The 16,826-nt window shown below is 39.1% G+C and overlaps 1 protein-coding gene across 5 annotated transcripts in view; it reads left to right on the top strand.

The window, feature by feature from the left end:
• Positions 1-4,825: 4,825 nt before the first annotated feature.
• PLA2G4B (phospholipase A2 group IVB) overlaps positions 4,826-16,826 on the top strand; it is a 30,486-nt gene continuing 18,485 nt past the window's right edge. The window contains exons 1-6 of one of the 5 annotated variants that reach the window (XM_068193440.1): positions 4,827-5,166; positions 11,169-11,241; positions 12,245-12,421; positions 13,058-13,194; positions 13,862-13,993; positions 15,187-15,245. In XM_068193440.1, coding sequence (XP_068049541.1) covers positions 5,146-5,166; positions 11,169-11,241; positions 12,245-12,421; positions 13,058-13,194; positions 13,862-13,993; positions 15,187-15,245 — 599 coding nt within the window. In that variant the 5' untranslated portion in view covers positions 4,827-5,145. Of the gene's footprint in view, positions 5,167-11,168; positions 11,314-12,244; positions 12,422-13,057; positions 13,195-13,861; positions 13,994-15,186; positions 15,246-16,826 lie in introns of those variants that run through there. The other 4 variants (XM_068193441.1, XM_068193443.1, XM_068193444.1 and 1 more) reach the window with 4 other exon arrangements.

Raw genomic sequence — 16,826 nt, 5'->3', positions numbered from 1 at the left:
AGATATTTCCAGAGCTACTGGTGATATACTTGAATGCATTCAGTTCTCCCTGATTTGGCTGTTTCCATATTTCTTTGTCTTGCCTCTATGCTCGGTTCAGTGGTTTTCTTCATTTGCACTTGACTAAAATCTTCCAGATTACCTAGGTCAGGACTAGCTTCGGCTAGTTGGCTGATGCTAGCTTTGGTTAAGAAGCCTACCCATTGGCAATACCAACCTACAGAATAGCACAGTGATGATGCCTGCTACTGTTTTAATCTTGCTATTTTTGAAGGGCTTCTTAGACAACAAGTTACTGTCAGGAATGCATTAGTTGAACCTTTAATGACTTCCATATTATTTGAAATAAATTATTCTATATATTTTATTTCTTTCTCAGCCAACATCTAAGGGCTGTGCTCAGGTAAAGGTTGGACCTTGAAAAAACCCAGATAAAGAGTTGAAAGAGAATTGGACAGAAACAGAAAGGAAATGCTGCTGTATGTGTCATACAATCACTGTAACCTTAGTTTTGTAATTGCTCTTGCCCAGTATAATAACTTTCAGTAGCAAACATGTCCTTAGTAGATCCTTCCCCAAAGAACATCTAGTCATAGAGACTGAAAAGCAATAACAGAAAGCAAGAGTTACTCTCTTGATTTTTAAGAAGTGACCATTAAATAAATACAAGAGGTAGGTGGTAACCCTACCTCTTGAAGGAAACCCTTCTCGTGATAATTTGAAGCTGAATACCATAACCATAAGTCAAGTGTTCCTGTCAGCCAAGTGGTGAAGTGTAATACTTACCTAACTCCTCTGAGGTCTTTGCACAAGCAATTTTTTACTGACATCAGTGTCAGACTATTTGAATAAGATCTAAAGATAAAGGTTTCAGAAACTGGCTTGAGTGGAATGACATTGAAATATCTTACTCAATTATTATTTCAGTTAGATGCTCTGTAATCACTTGGTTTTAAATAAAAGAACAATTTCTAAACATAAACACAGAAGATTTCAATGTGTGGCTTTACACTGACGTGTCTTGGAAAGGTAACACTGCAGTCCTCAGATACCCCAGCTAAGTAATAAGCAGCTTCCTCTCATGGTGAAGCTGCAAAGATCACTATCTCACCATATTTACAACCACACCTGCAAAGCAGCTAAGGAAATTATTAGCTCTCTTGCTCTGGCCAGGAAAAAGAGCCAGTGATACTGGATTTACTGTATGAAGTCTTTGTTTAAGATAACCGTGGTTCAGGAGATAGGTAAGAGGATATAACACCTTTTACTTTTCTGAAACAGGGCTGGATCTTGATAGCCGGAAGGACAGTTCATTTACAAATGTTATCACCTGATTGCTGCTCAGATAAACAGTCTGGTATTTTGTTCTAATTAACAGCAGGCACTGAAAATGGTTGGTTGGAAAGTATTCAAAGATCTAAAATAATTTCAGAATGGCTATGTTGTTTGCTCAGAATGGGGCAAGGGAGAAACAATGAAAAATTAGAAAGCTTTTATTTCAAAATTAAGTGTTACATGTCCTAAATGTGGCATTTCTGAAGCTTGCTTTATAGCTCCTAGTTTCACATGATAATTCTGGATTGAAAAATTGAGATAGATTTTAATAAAGTTGTTGTTGTAGTTTGGATTATTTTTTACAGTGCTTAAAGAAAGCAAATATGGAAAAATATCTTGGGGATGAGCTAGGGAAAAAAAATACTTTTTTCTCAATTTCTGAGAACATTTTAAAAAATGTGGTTTGAATTTGACTGTACACATTTATTTTCTTAGATAACTATAATTTTCCTAACCTAGCCACTGAGCTGAACAAGCTACAAACTGACTTATGAGGCAAAAATAAAGTGAGTGTTATCTCCCATTGTCTCTCTGGCAAAACAATACATCTCCTCAAAATGCTGTCTTTCACCTCCACCTACTCAGTGGTGTGGCTGCATCATAGCCCTAGAAAGAGCCATCACTTGTCTCTATTTGAAAGCTTTTATGGAATGAATGAAAAATGTTCTGAAACGAAGCTATGGGAGGTTTACATTTACAGGAGTGTGCTTTGGTAACTGCCGTCCTTCCTCATGAAGCTGCTGGCACCAAGGGTGGAAGGAGTCTTGAGACAGTGCCTCAGTGAGTTTTTGTATACCAAAGCTGAGTTTGAAATTTTGCAGTGCCATTGCTGGGGCAAATAATGATCTTCACTAAATGAGACTTCCGTATCTTTTGTAGGTTCTGTCCCTGTTAGCTTTTCAGTTTATGCCACCAGTAGGATAATCCAGTTCACAGTCATTTGGAGTTGGTGCCACTCTACTGCTTGGTTTTTGGCAGCTCAGTAGCTTCCTGCAAGGGGCAGTTAGTGAGTAGCCCACTGGGTAAATTGCATGTAGCTGAACGCTATATTAATTGATTTTAATTTCTTTCATGCTGAGCTTGCAGCATGGGCTTGCATTCTTTTCATTCTGGTTTTGTTTCACATAGTCTCTTGTGTGCATTACCTGAATACCAACAGGTAGAGTATGAACTAATTTAACCTCAGTGTAATTTGATATGTCTTTTTCTCTCTTCCCCCACCCCAGCTTATTTCCAAGTACTTTCTTAAGAGTAGTTTGGAAAAGAAGTAAGTTTCAGTTACAAATGTGGAATGAGATTGTCATAATTAACAAGTAAAATCTTTCTAGAGTATCTCTTCTCTTAATCTTCTGAACTGTCTTTTACAATCTGATGCTGCAGGTACAGTATCAGATTTTCTGAGTCTAACTCCAGTAGTTAATTTTCTGAGTCTAACTCCAGTAGCATAAGCCTGGCATGACTATGTCCTCCCTCTAAAAAGGGGAGGGGGAGGACTTTCTGTCCCATCTTGAAGTTGTTGCCTGGTTATTATCTAGCTCACTGACATATTCTGCTGTGCCCTCTTTGGTTCAGGTTTAACCTTTCAGTTTTGTTGTTCCTTCCTTACGCAGTTGACTTTGTCTTACTTTCCACATAGTGTGCATTTTTTATGTCTGCAGCAAGCCCTGATATCATATAGCCCATCTCCCTGATGTCCAGGAGGAAATTGATGTAGTAGTTGTCAGCGTGCTTGTTGGCAAGAAACACAAAACGTTTTATGTATTTTGGCCATGCTCATTTACTGGAAACATTAAGTTCTTGGAGGGGTTATTGGAAAAATTACTTCTATATCTCTCCAAAATAACTTTTGCACCTTGATTTGAAAGCATTTTGGGAGCTTTTTTCTTCTTTCCTGTTCCATTAAGACATGTGTCTCCCTGCATTAAAAACAGCTGTTCTGTTTTTAATGTGTTGTTTTGTTTCCAGGCAGACATACCATTCTTTGAGTGGGGTTCATTGTTCTCTGGCTGGTTTTTCACTTGCCTTCTCTTTAGGAGGTAAATTTGTCAATGTACTACTTTGGTCTCTCAGTTCCCTATAGCAGCAGACTGTCTGATCAAAGCTGCAACAGCAATACAAAAGTGGAAAACCAAGACTCCTCTCTGAGTCAGAGCTTTTTTCCTTTATTCTCTGCTTTTTTTCCTTATCTCTGGAAATGGGATGTTGCAGACTCCTGTGTCCATGGAAGCAAGAGGTGTGTGCACTGCAGTCTTAACTGGTCTTGTACAAATGCCCCAGTGAGGCTGTTAAAACAGCGTTACAGCAGGAGTCCTGCAGGCCTGCACTGTTAATTGCTCTGAACTCCACATTGCTTTCGAACGAGTTTTGGTTGATTTTTCCGTGAGCTTTGTAACTGCCCTTTGATATACTGCACGTAAACACCAGACCTTTATTTGAGATATCTTTCTTCTTAGTATTTCAAAGATTTCAACCTAGTGCATCTAGTCCTCACTGGTGGTGAGCATGGTGCTGCTATCCAGAGCAGAGTCTGCGAAATGTCAGTTTGAGTGGTTGGCTGTCACTTGCAGAAGCCCAAGAGCACCTGCCTAAAACTGATTTTAAATGATGACAGTTTTTTGTGGAAAATATTTTACAAAGTGAATGATCCACAGTGTGTATCGGACTTTCATGAAAAATCTGAAGCCAAAGATTTCAGGTAAACCTATTTTTCTAAGCAACTACTATGGTTATAATTAATTTTTTTTCTCTTGTCAAAAGCCAAATTCATAAGTACTATTTGGTGAAAATTAACTGTTGACATTCTCCATCAGTTTAAGGTGTCCACTGGCTGTTTTGTGAGGCTTGATCCTATCTGGTATTACTATGCCCTGGTAAGGACATACCTTACTGAAAACTTATGGTAGCCTCCAGGCCTTTTCCAAGTCTGGGTCTGTACACCATGAAATTGCAAGTGTGGATTAAGGTACAGACAGAGCAGATTGCCTGGAGCAATGTGACAGGCCTGAGCAAATGACAGGCACCCTGTCAGGAGGTCACAGTAGGCATGGGAGAAGTGGAGGAAGCCATGCCTCTGCCATCTTCAGGGATGCCTTAGGACCCAGCATTGTCAACAGCAAGTTGATGGGGCAACAGGATGGGAAGCTGGGAAGTGTCAAGTTATCATATTCATATAAGTAGCAGGTAGAGGGAAAAAGCCCAAAAGGCATGCAGCTTTCCCTTTCTCTGCCAATATTTATCTCAATTTCACCAACATCTCTGCCCTGGCCAGGTGATCAGCCAGTAGGTGCTTCCAGCTGAGGAGTCGTGATTTACTGCTGGTTGTCAGTAAGATTCACAATAATATATTGGGAACGAATTGAGTTCCTATTATAGGAAAAGTTGAAAAGAGCACTTGGAAGTGGGTTGGTTTCCTAGGAAAAGTTGAAAAGAGCACTTGGAAGTGGGTTGGTTTCCTACCAGACAACTAGATATGTGGAAGAGGTTAGAGTGAAGGAAGACTTTCTGAACATGTCAGAATCAACCCAAAAACCTGGTTGGAGGAGGTTGGGCCAATAGCAAATTGTGAGAAATACTAGAAGTGTCAGCCTTTCTGCTCACCTCTGACATTGCAGATCTTTCCCTCTCAGAGGTAGGCAGGCTCTCCTCCACACAGAGGAGGCAGAGGGTGGAGCTCGGCACCTGCATAAATTACGTGTGTCCTTCAGGTTATTTCAGCAGCAGCAGCAGCACAACAAGCTGCCCGCGTGTTTGTCAGGTGACAGATCTGTTAACCAAGTTGGGGTTTCGGTCGCTGCCGCCATCTTGCGTGCCATGGGGAGCCCACCAGCCAAGGTAAGAGAGTGGCAGCCCCGCGCTGCGCTGTGGCCTGGCACCTCGCTCTTGGGCCTCTCTGCTCCAGCTCTCCCCAGCAAACTCCCTCCTCCGTGCATCTGCTGGGATGCAGAGGCTGCTGTGGTGTGGCAGGGGCATCCTGAGCTTTGCAGACTCGCTGCTCTCCTCTTTTACCTCACAGTAACTGATACGCAAGCGAGCTTCCGTGAAAACACGGAGCAGATGGGGTGCTTTGCTTTTACCGTTGGTGTACGTGCCGGGGTGAAGTCCGTGAAGGAAGAGGAGGCTGCTCTTGAAGAGTTTACCTCCCGTAAAATGAAAGTGCTTTAGCCCTCCTGCGTGCTTTTCTTTGGATAGCACATGTTCATCGCTTGCCCCAGCTGAAATAAACCAACAGCTTTATCTAGCAACAAAGCATAATCTATATTACTTTAGCTGCAGGGGAGACATCTGATGACCTGTTTGACCTGTTTAGATCTAGCTATTTTTAACGTAATGTTTACAGCCTTTGCAATTCCAAGTATTTCATGTCTGGACTTGAGTTTTCAAATACTAAGTTCCATTCAGAGATTTTAACTGGTGGGTTTTATATAAATCAACAGAACTATTAGCTGAAAATTCTTTTCTCATGTGTGTCTTAAAAAAATAATGGGCATGGTGTCTGAATGCAAGGTATTAATTATTTACAGATCTCATTCTTTATGTATCAAACCCTTTGTCAAATTTTGCAACAAATAAAAGAAATATGAGCATTCATGGGCTTAGAATATAGTGAGAAACAATGTTACATGCTACTGCCTATAGAGATTAATAATTGTGCCATGGTAATATTTGCAGGCAAAGTTAAAGATTAGAAAAATATCAGTAGCTCAAGGGATAGATTTCAAATATTCAAGCATTCAGGCAGAGAATTGAAAATGCCATGTACTTTCTGGATAAAATTTTTATCTAGTCCATCTACCAGTTAGATCCAGACATATCTCTCTATTGTAGCCATTAATATTATCTATCGGTTTTAAACATCAGTGTTGTATCTAGTAAGACAGTTCTGGAGCTGATAGATGGGTAGATAGCTCAGGTATAATTTTATCTGGAAAGTTTCAATAACAAAGTTCTTGCATTTCATCCCAATGCTGCAACTGCTGTTCCATGAGTACAGATAGACTCCTGGTTAATAGGCACCACTGCCAAAAGGTTTGAGTGCAAGCATAGTTTCGGGTCAGAAAGCTTCCGTTCCCAAGGAAAGAGATTAATTCAGTACCGCAGGTAGCTCTGCTTTTGTGTCAGGTAAGCACGTGTTTCAGTGTGTATAAGCTGGTAAATAGATATGGAAATAAGAACAGAGTGGTTTTGTGGGTTTTTTTTCTTTTACATTAAAACTCCCACATATTTAGAAATGTGTGGATACTTTGAACTATCTAGGAAGATCTCCTAATCTCCCAGTGAGTTTTTTGCACTTTAAGAGAGCTACCAAAGTACACAGAAGTGATTGTCAGTATTAATTTACAACTTCTCATATTTGTAACAATGTCTTTTCTTCTGCTCAAACAAGAATAATCCCTCCTTAGAAGCTTTATTTTGTGGAATATGGAATAATTTTCATCTGACAAAATGCTCAGAAATTTTGTCAATACAAAGACCCCAGGGACCCACTCATATGTGTAAGGAAGTGACTGATAGATATGAACAGGAGATACATCCCAAATCCACAATGATTCTTGAAGTAATCCATCAGTGATTACATGACATTACAGTATATGTTTGTAAGGTGAATTAGATTTCCTCACTAATTGTTCAACATCCAATGATAAAATTTGGGACAATTGTGATGCCCAAGCCAAATGAGACTCCCATAGTTTTGTATATTTCTTCAGTCAGTCACTTTTTCCCCTAGAACTTTTCATCCTTTTATTTTAATGAAAGTAGGCATCTGGTTGGAAAGATAAATTTCTAGCAGTGTTCTCACTGATGGAAGGGCTAATAGCCCATACTAGATGTTAGAGATCTAGTTGAAGAGAGTGCTTTATTCGGCTGGTAATTAAACTTTCTTATAGTTTATACATTTATAGATTTAATCTCAATTTGGTAAATTGCCAAATTGTAGTTGGACCAAATACTCAGTATCTAACATAAAATAATGGTATGAATATGCCAAATAATTACATTTGGCGTGAGATCTTGTAGGCAAGATATTGTACAGCTTCTAGTACACTACTGGAGAAAGAAGTAGTCCATGAAAGAAGGTAATTATTAATGTCTGAAACATATGTATAAAGCTGAATGACAAATCCTACAGCTATTTTCAAAATGTCAGAAGACGGCAAAATCCTCATCTAAAGCTTAATATAATTTGGCGTTATCCTTTGGTAATAACTCTGCTCAGAGAGCTGCCTAAGCTTGGTGCAGGGAGAGTGAAACACTGACATTCCAATCAGCCTTCCTACATGTACAAACCAAGGACTTATTTTTAAAAAAAGAAGAAGAGAACAGGGAGTTATGGGATGAGGTTCCCAGACTGCAGAAACTTCCCTAGAATACTGACTTTCTACTGAAGGTAGCCATGAGATGATCTTCTAGTAGCAGCATGGAGGGGCAATAAAGACTGAAATCAAACATATGAGTCCTTGGTATGTTTTTATTTTATTACTGCCATCCACAGATTGTTTTTGTAGGCTCCTCAATATTTATGAGCTTTGAGAAGATTTCATATGCTCAAGGTTGTCTTTTTGTAATGAAACCTTAAGTGACTAATTGCCTGTAAACAAAAGATTTATGTGTCCTTCCAAAGCTGATCAACATTCCTATGGTAGGAAGTCAGTGAGAATGTATTATTACAATCAAGGAGATGGTGGCAAGAGATGTGAATTTTCAGTCTGCTAAGGTTTGATACAGCTGTGGCAATTCTGACATGCTAGTTTTATCTCCTGATTACTGACTCTTCTGTATTTTAAACAGAAATGACTCTCTCAAAGCTAGGAGTACAGAAATCTGTACAAGAGTGCAAGAGTACAGAAATCTAGTTTAATGCTAAATACTGTCAAGTGAAAAGAAATTTGTTGGTTTCTTTTTTTTTTTTTTTTTTTTTTTTTTTTTTTTTTCCCCAAGTTTTAGCCTTCCCTTTGGTACTCTGGAGATGTTACAATTTATTGGCCTGGAGTGTTATTGCTTAGGATGCAGCAATACATAGGTAGCTGAATCCTGCATTCTGTTTGCCTCAGTGTCACACTAGTAATTTCCCAGCAAAAATAGAATGATGTGCTTCTGGGAAAGCTGCCTTTGACTCTGGATATTTACAGAGGGGTTTTGTTGCTCTCTGCATGCCTGTGCAAGAAACCATGTTTCTCCCAAGGAAGTGAACTAAAACCAACAAGACCAATACAGCTGCAAGTCTGTCAAGGGCTGTCTGGGTAGGGTGTCTGCACTCATCAAGTTGCATTAATTGTGAATTACATGTTGCTTTTCATGTTATGAAAATAGCAAATGGTACCTCTAACTGTAATTATTTTTCATAGAAGGATATTCTGGCGTACCAGCACTTTCAGGCAAAGATGTTATTTTAGACCATCCAAATCAGACCTTAGGAGTGTTCTCTGGACTGTTGTTGAAGAAAATTAGCTCTGCCTTTATCTGATGACAAAAGGAATTAGCCCATTTCTGAATGGTTATCACAGGTTGGAGTAACTGCAGTCTTGGGAGAGCGATTGTTTCTGGCTTCCTTGTGGGATTTACAGAGCCCTCAGGGTTTATTATGGCCACACTTTCTCATCTGAATCTGTTTACCTTTTATCCTGCAATAACACCAGGACTAAGCTGCACCGAATCAGGAGGAGTGAAAAGTCACCTTTCATGATTCTGTTGTTTGGCAAATGTTGACATGTTTAAGGAAAGTGATTGCTGTTGGAAGGGGAAGGGAGGAGGAGTGAGGCACTCTGGCTGTAGTGGCAGAGGATGAAAACATGACATCTGTCACATCTGAGAGTACTCTGAAGTTGACCTGCAGATGCACCATTTTTATAAGGAGTCAGGAAGTTTTCATCACGAAAAGTTTCAAAGCAAATTTTATGCCAATGTGTTTCTTCAGTGCAGGCAGATTCCATGAATGGTTTGGGCTTCTGTTGAGCAAGGGAGAAGTTGATTACAAAATGACTAAGAATTAACATATTAATTAAAACTAGTCACCTCTGTAATTGTCTACATAATCCAATAATTCACGTAAATGAAAACCACTAAGAGTGCTGAGTGAGTGTTCCAGCCGGTAGTTCTATGATAAATAACTATTTGCACAGGACAATTGAGTAAAATTCTTTCAGTGGCCACTGGAATAATATGGAGGCGTCCCAATTAGAACTTGTAATGTCCACAATGCATTAAACTAAGAAAGTTTTAAATATGTCAGTTTTAGATTTGGAGGAAAACATACCAGAAGGAGTTCTTGTCACACAAAAACAAATTTGCTTTGTATTTTTATACAAGACAAGAGACAGACCAAAGTGATTTTATAAGGTTTTTATAGGGTTTCTCTGGTCGGGGCAGCTCTTAAATGTAAATCTGAATTTAAAAAGTATGCAACTTTTAAGTGACATAATAAAATTTAATATTAAGCTTTTATTTCAACATGCTAATTCACAGTTCAGATGATATCCATCTTATGTAATGTAGTTTACCTCTAAACAAGCCTGAATGAAACTGAATGCAGGCTATTCTCATCTCCAATGAACATGTCCAATAGTCTCCACCTCATTTTAAAAGAAATTTAACTGAGATTAACTGTTGTGAGTGACTCTTTCTGTAGAGAGGTTCCTCCTTGCCCAACAGTTTCTATCTACAGAGTTAGTGATTTCTTTGTCAGGAAAATTAGTCATGGTGCTAACTTTCAAAATAAAATTGTCAAATTATTTAGTGACAATGTGATGAGATTCCCTGTTTAGGCAAATAAAGATATTATTTCAGTTGGTAGCTTAAGCTTTAAGTTTTAATTTATTAGTTGTATTGGGACTGTAATAACTGCATGTTATTATTACTTAATGTTGCTGACAAACCATGCTAGTATGGCATGCAAAAAACCCCAAAAAATAAACCTAACAGAAAATTAAAAGGAACTTTAAATGTATCAATTAAAAAAAAGATGTAAGTATTTTCCCTGCTTCTGTTATTAAGATTGTTACATTTATATATGTGTTCATTCATGCTTACCAGAACATCTTTTGAAAATGGTAAGTATTTCCAAATAGCTTAGCCTGGAAAGATTTAACTGTTAAGAGTTAGGAACAAGTAACTTGAAATAGTGTTAAAATGATAGCCTGCCTGTGATAGAAATAAATCTCATGTCTGGAAGTGAAGTGCTTCCATTCCCATTAGGTATTTTCAGGATGCATAATGATATGGAATTCTGTGATATCATACCTGCAAAGCAGAGCAGTTTTTATTTTGTCTGAAGGGTCTCTGCTGGGCCTGTGGTCTGTTCCCTCAAAGTCAGCAGAGCCATTTGGTGAGCTTGCCCTACTTATGAGCATCACAGAAATTTAATCTTAGTTCCGATACAAAGTCAGAAGTCTATAGTGCATTTTGGTACGTACCATGTCCTGGCCTAGGTAGGTCACCTGTGCCATGACCTGGGCAGGCAGCTGCAATTCCTAATATCGCTTTCCAAAGGCCCCGTTCTGACCTACGGTGGCACGGGACCCTTGGGGTATTGGCAGTACAACCATCACTGGCCATACATGCATCAGGTTACCTGAAAACAAATGCCTCTGGGGTGACGAAGAAAGCTTTCCATACCATTGTCTGAGCCCGTGGTTTCTCTCTGAGTCTTCATTTACTCGAGCTCCTTAGCAAACAGCCCAGTGTGCCACTGTGTTTTCATCTCAGTGTGGTGTACTTCCACTTGAGGGTGCTCACCTCACTTCAAACAGACATGGGCAGACTGTCCCCTGTACTGTTCAAAATACATCTGGTTTTTGTATTCTGAGCTGATCAAATTATTGCATTTGTTTTCTCTGCAGATGAAGTTTTGCCCCATCCACATGCTTTCTGTAAGAATCATACAAGCTAAGAACATCAAGTCAAGAGACCTGTGTGAGTTGTGGTTTGATTTTTTTTAGTCACCTCCAGAGTTTACACAGTGAGCAATATTCTTAAGTTCTGAAGGTATGCAAGCAACGTACGTAAAACACAGCAGTAGTAATACTAATGCCAGGGCTATAATTAGATCAAATGTCTCAGGTATCATTAGATTGGAGTACATCTCTCATGGCATTTCAGGGAACTGGTAGAAAACAAGACACTCAGATTAATTTTCTGGGCCAAGAAGGGAAGGTAGACTTCATTAGGACACTGCAATCTATGAATCTGCTTGGGCAGGAATTTTGGCACACAGGCTGTGAATTTAGGGACCTTTTGATGAAATGTACCAATTATACACAATAATCAAAGGTAAATTAGAGAATTTCAAGCCTTCTAAAATACCTTATCTTTCAATATATTTGCTGACCAGTTACAATAAATTATATCGATAGTTTTGGTTAAGGAGGACCTCTGCAGATCCAATTCTAAGCCCATGATGAGCCTGCAGGCAAAACAGACTTTTCTGTGTACTTTTATGTCCAAGTGTCTTTAACTCATTATCTCCCCTTCACAGCTCCTTCTCCTTCTCCAGGTGTGCTGTGGACCAGCTATTCAGCTGCCATTTTTGCAGAGGTCTCCAATGAGTTCCTCATTTAGGACAGATGCATTGAGCTGCTTTGTGTCAGTTTTGAAACTTCTGGCCTGTGTACTCCTCTAGTGAAAAATTACTCACTAAGCAAAGAAAAACACAAACCAAAAACCAACACTTTGCAATGAATTACTTCAGTTACAGCTGAGAATATCTGTGCCTTGCCATGCAGGGCCGAGCCTGGATGTGAGAGAGACCAGAGGGAGTGTATCCCCTGTCAGTTGAGTAACTGCCTGCCAAAGGCATCCTGTGCTCCAGTGGCAAATGCCACGTAGCATCATCCAGAGGTGGACACTAGAAAAGTGTTAGTGTGACAAGGCCTGTATTTCTGAGTTCCAATGATCTCTTCTATCTACTCTATTGAAGGGACAGTTCCACTCTCGTGCCAAAACCTTGCGGGGCAATGTTATTCACTGCTTGATACCAGTCTGAAGTATTTAGGCATCTCGGGCTGCAGTAGAAATCTTCCATCAAGTCCTGACTCCAGCTCTGAAAGACATCACCCTGGAGATTTCCTTTCACACCGTTGCCAAGCTTCACAAAGTAAATGTGCTTCCCCACCCTGGCTCTCCCCAAAGGATGGCTGCTCGAGGCACTGACTGCACTAACCATAAGGAATAGATTTAGGATGGAAGTGAAATGAAGATTTCCAATCTGCTTGTGTCCTCCAGCTCTTGGGCCCATGCTGGCCTTGAGCTGCAACAGATCATCTTGCCTGGTGCCTAACACCTCTAGACAGCCATTATGTCCCCTTCGCATGTTTGTGTGACTCAACTGACCAAACCAGACTCTGATCTCTGCTGTAATATGTGTTCTCCTTTCCTGTAATCATCCTAACAGCTCTTTGTGGAACCAGCTGTAGTTTCAGTTTAACTTTTTAACATCATTGGCTGGAATTGTAAGGACTAAGCCTGAGGAATGGTCAATGGGCATAGTCCACTTTCCTCTTCTCCTCCCATGGGAAACGTGGCTCTTAGTGTACTTTGTGTGTGCATGTGTACATTTGCAGTTTGTAGTTACTCAGGAAATAGACGGTTTTCCTTGGTTGTTTCCAAAGGGTGATCTAATTACTAATTAAAAAAAAAAAGTAGTAATATTTATTAATCTGCAGGATTATGGCCTAGCCCTACTGTTCCTCTATAACATTGGCATCAGGTTTTTAATTTTTCTCTGCTGCAGTGACTGCATCAGACTGCTATGTACGCTTGTGGCTGCCGTCTGCTTCACCTGGGAAGCTCCAGACCAAAACCATCAAGAATTCTGACAACCCTGTCTGGAATGAGACTTTCTACTTTAGGATCCAGAGAGAAGTTGAGGTAGTAAAAAACCAGAATTTTCACCAATTTGAATAGCTGGGAATCCTCAGTAGACACCATGTTGATCAACTGTGCTAAATAACTTAAGAAAACACTTGCTCAACAGACTGGTTTGCACAGAACAGTCGACATAAGAAGTAGTACTTTTCTCAGCTGTTTACAGACATTGGTGATGTAAATGCCTGTATCTAAGCTAGTCCAGACTCCTTTTGTTGTCACCTGAGCGAAATAAGCACTATTGTAGCATGTTTCTCTACTGCTTTGGCATGGCTAACTTTGAAAGAGCTTTCCCTGCACTGGTTCTAAGGGAAGAGTAGAGAAGTTGCTGTGGTGTAGACAACAAATTTAATCCTTCCCTAAATTGTGGAATTTGGGAATGAAGAAACTAAGTGTGTTCTTTGGGTGGGTTATCAGTGGGGTGCAGAGCACTGGCATCTTTTCTGTCTCAGGAGAGTGGGAACCTCTGTTATAGGTAGTTGTTTTCCATTTCACAAGTTTCCCAAGATTGGGAGTAATAATGTTCTACGTTAGCAGACTACCGAAGGAAAGGACATGTTTTTTTATTCTTACTGCTCTGCTAGTGAAACTGTTGCAAAAATCTGTAATAATTTTTTTTGTTTCTGTCGAACAGAAGCTCAATAAGTGTTCTTATTTTTTCTACTACCAGAACATTTTAGAACTGGCAGTGTGTGATGAAGATGCACTCACCAAAGATGATATGCAGTTCACAGTTCTTTTTAATGTTGCTAGAATCAGGCCTGGGGAGACAATCCGCGAGACATTTGCTTTGAAATCAGAGGTAAGGGCTGAAAACACAGGGAGAGATCAACAAGACCTCGTTGTCCACATTGTATTCCATGTTAAGTAGGGTTTGGATCTTCATGAACAGGTAGCCTTATATATCATTATCAATACCTCATCAAAACAGATATAATTTTGCTGTATTTTTGTGACTTCATTAATCTCTTTTTACAAATTCAGAAAATGAAGCAGCTTCTGTCTCATGCTCTCTGGGGGCAACATACTTTAACAGGAAGCATCTGTAAATAATAATTTGTATCCTTTAGAATTAAAAAAAAAAAACTTGCTTACCTTTCAGTTTTATCCCATTTTTGCCACGCTTGGGGGAAATTTCCTCATAAATGGCAACTTATTTATTAAAAACATGAAAACAATTCACTCATCACTTGGATGAAATGGTTCTTTCAGGCTTTTTTTTGCCTGTTGGTATTCATGCTGGGTTTCCTTCTAGTTGATTCAGATTCCTCTAGCCCATAGTAAAGGAACGTCTGTCCTGCTAACATCTTTGGTATTTTATTAAGGAACCCATGAAAGAGAGTTGCCCAGTAAACAAAGCTGGGATAGGTCTGCAACAATTCCTGGGCTTGTCTGAGCTGTTGCTGAGGTGTTGCTACACACTTATTACAGGAGGGAGACAGTCCATAAAAACAGCTACTTCCCACATGCTGAAAGCTGTAACATGGATTTTCCTTGTGACCCTGCTGGCTGGTGCTGTGCACTTCTCAGCCAGTGGGTGAGTCACTGGGAAATACAATGATTCAATAACCACTTCAGTCACTTGCCCAATTCATCTATTCTGGGTTCAGTTCAAGTGTGCTTTAAATGGTTTGTATATGAAAATGTCTCTGGTCTTAGTGACATTTGTTGCTGGGCTTCGATGCCTTTCCCTTATACACATTATCTTGCAGAGAGCCATTATCTTTCCTTTTCAGTCAAGCTCTCACTCTCAGTCAGAGAGGGAAATATGTATAATTCTACATATCACACAATAGGAGATTATTAATCTTATGTACCTTACACAAGTCTGTGGTTTCTGTTGCAATTTCAGCTTTGGAAAGACACAAACCCAAACTTTTTTGGTATCATTTGCAGAAGAGATGTCAGACCTTGAAGTGCTTTTTAGGTGTGTCTGTGCTGCCAAATTCTTGCAGCCTTCAATAATCTATATTTATTTTACCCATTTCTTTTTAGACAGAGAGTTGCTCTAAGAAATGGGAAAGTTTGGAAGTGGAATTCTGGATGGAAAGAGTGTGAGTAAAATTCCAAAGCTAAAAGGTGTAGATCTGCCAGGGAGCAACAATACCTCCGAGGATGAGAAACTTCTTCCAGCTCTTTCGCCCCGCAGTGGACCTAAATTACAGTTTCAAACTTTTTTTTTTTTACCTTAACTTCCCTAGCTAATTCCACCTTTCAGTATATTTCATACAAATCTTAAAGTTCTGTTGAACCTGTATATCTAGATCCTGGAAATGTAGTAAAATTGTCACAATGTGATAACTTTTACACAAGAGGCATGTGCAACTTAATGGGAGTGCTGTTCAAATTGTTTATAATAATTGAACAATGCCTAGAACATTATGGAATTTTTCAGAGACCATAAAACTTGTCTTGTATTATATTATTATAACAATGTATACTTGGAGTTATGTAGACAGTACTAGAAAAGTCACCCATTAAGTAATAGCTTAGTTAAACTGAAAAAACATACACTCAACAAATAATAAAAATAAGACTATCCCCCTCAAAGCGGTAATCAGGTAATCAGCATTGTCTGCAGAAGAACAAGTCCCATGAGATAAACTTTACAGACTTGGTTGAAGAGAACCCCCTAAACTACATATTCTGGAATATTTGAGTTCAGCATTAGCAAAAAAAAAAAAAAAAAAAAAAAAAAAGGTCCAGTGAAAACTGGCTAACTTGCATGATCAGGAGAAGTAAGTGAGGAAGTGTAAGTAAGCCAAGCCAAATAAGACTTCTTATTCTTAAACATGAGGAAACTTCAGAAAAAAAAATCATTTGTGTTCTTGGTTAATTTCTCCCACAGTGAAGAATGTGAAGAAAATGTATTTAATTTACCTGTGAGAGGTACCTTAAGAGATGGTATCACATATGAAGATGGTAATCATCTCCTGCAACTGTGGAAGCAGTCACAATCATATATAAAAAAGGTCACAATGAGAAGCAGTGCTTGGAAACTGGATTCAGACTAGAAATAAGAGGAACACCTTTCACCATTCAAGTTTTAAGGCATTTGGGCGATGACCATCCTTAGAAATCACACCTAGTTATTTAAATACATTTTACAGTTGAAATAGAAGTTTTAAGCCTGGAAGTGGTATTTGGTAAAATACCCTGGACATAGAAAGATTATGTACTACATAATCTCAATGGCCCTTTCAGATATATGAAAGCATTTATGCATGTGTGTAGCATAGAGGTGTTGGAATATTTGCCTTAGTGAAAGATGCTGTTAGTAGACTCTACAGATTACTCATGTAATTAAATAACCACATCCATTCAGTGACAGACCAAGGTCTTACAAGGTAAAATATCTGGGACAAAGACTTTTCATTGCTTACCTCTGTGTTTTGCAGTCCTACATATAGCACAGTGGGAGCTAATTCTTATTTGCCATTCATTTGTGATCAGCCATAATGTATAATATGAACTAGTCAGAAATGTCTTTCCTAATAAATGTTTGCAGAACACATTAATAGCAGTCTTTGCTTTCCCCAAGTCATATGGTCATTTGTTAATAGCAGGACATGATTCCACATATACCAATATGCCTTTGTTCTGCTGTAACTTAGCACATAGTTTTAGGCATTAGT

The sequence above is a fragment of the Anomalospiza imberbis genome, chromosome 6, assembly GCF_031753505.1.
Source record: "Anomalospiza imberbis isolate Cuckoo-Finch-1a 21T00152 chromosome 6, ASM3175350v1, whole genome shotgun sequence".
NCBI classification, from domain to species: domain Eukaryota; kingdom Metazoa; phylum Chordata; class Aves; order Passeriformes; family Viduidae; genus Anomalospiza; species Anomalospiza imberbis.
This window is presented reverse-complemented; position numbering and strand designations above follow the sequence as displayed.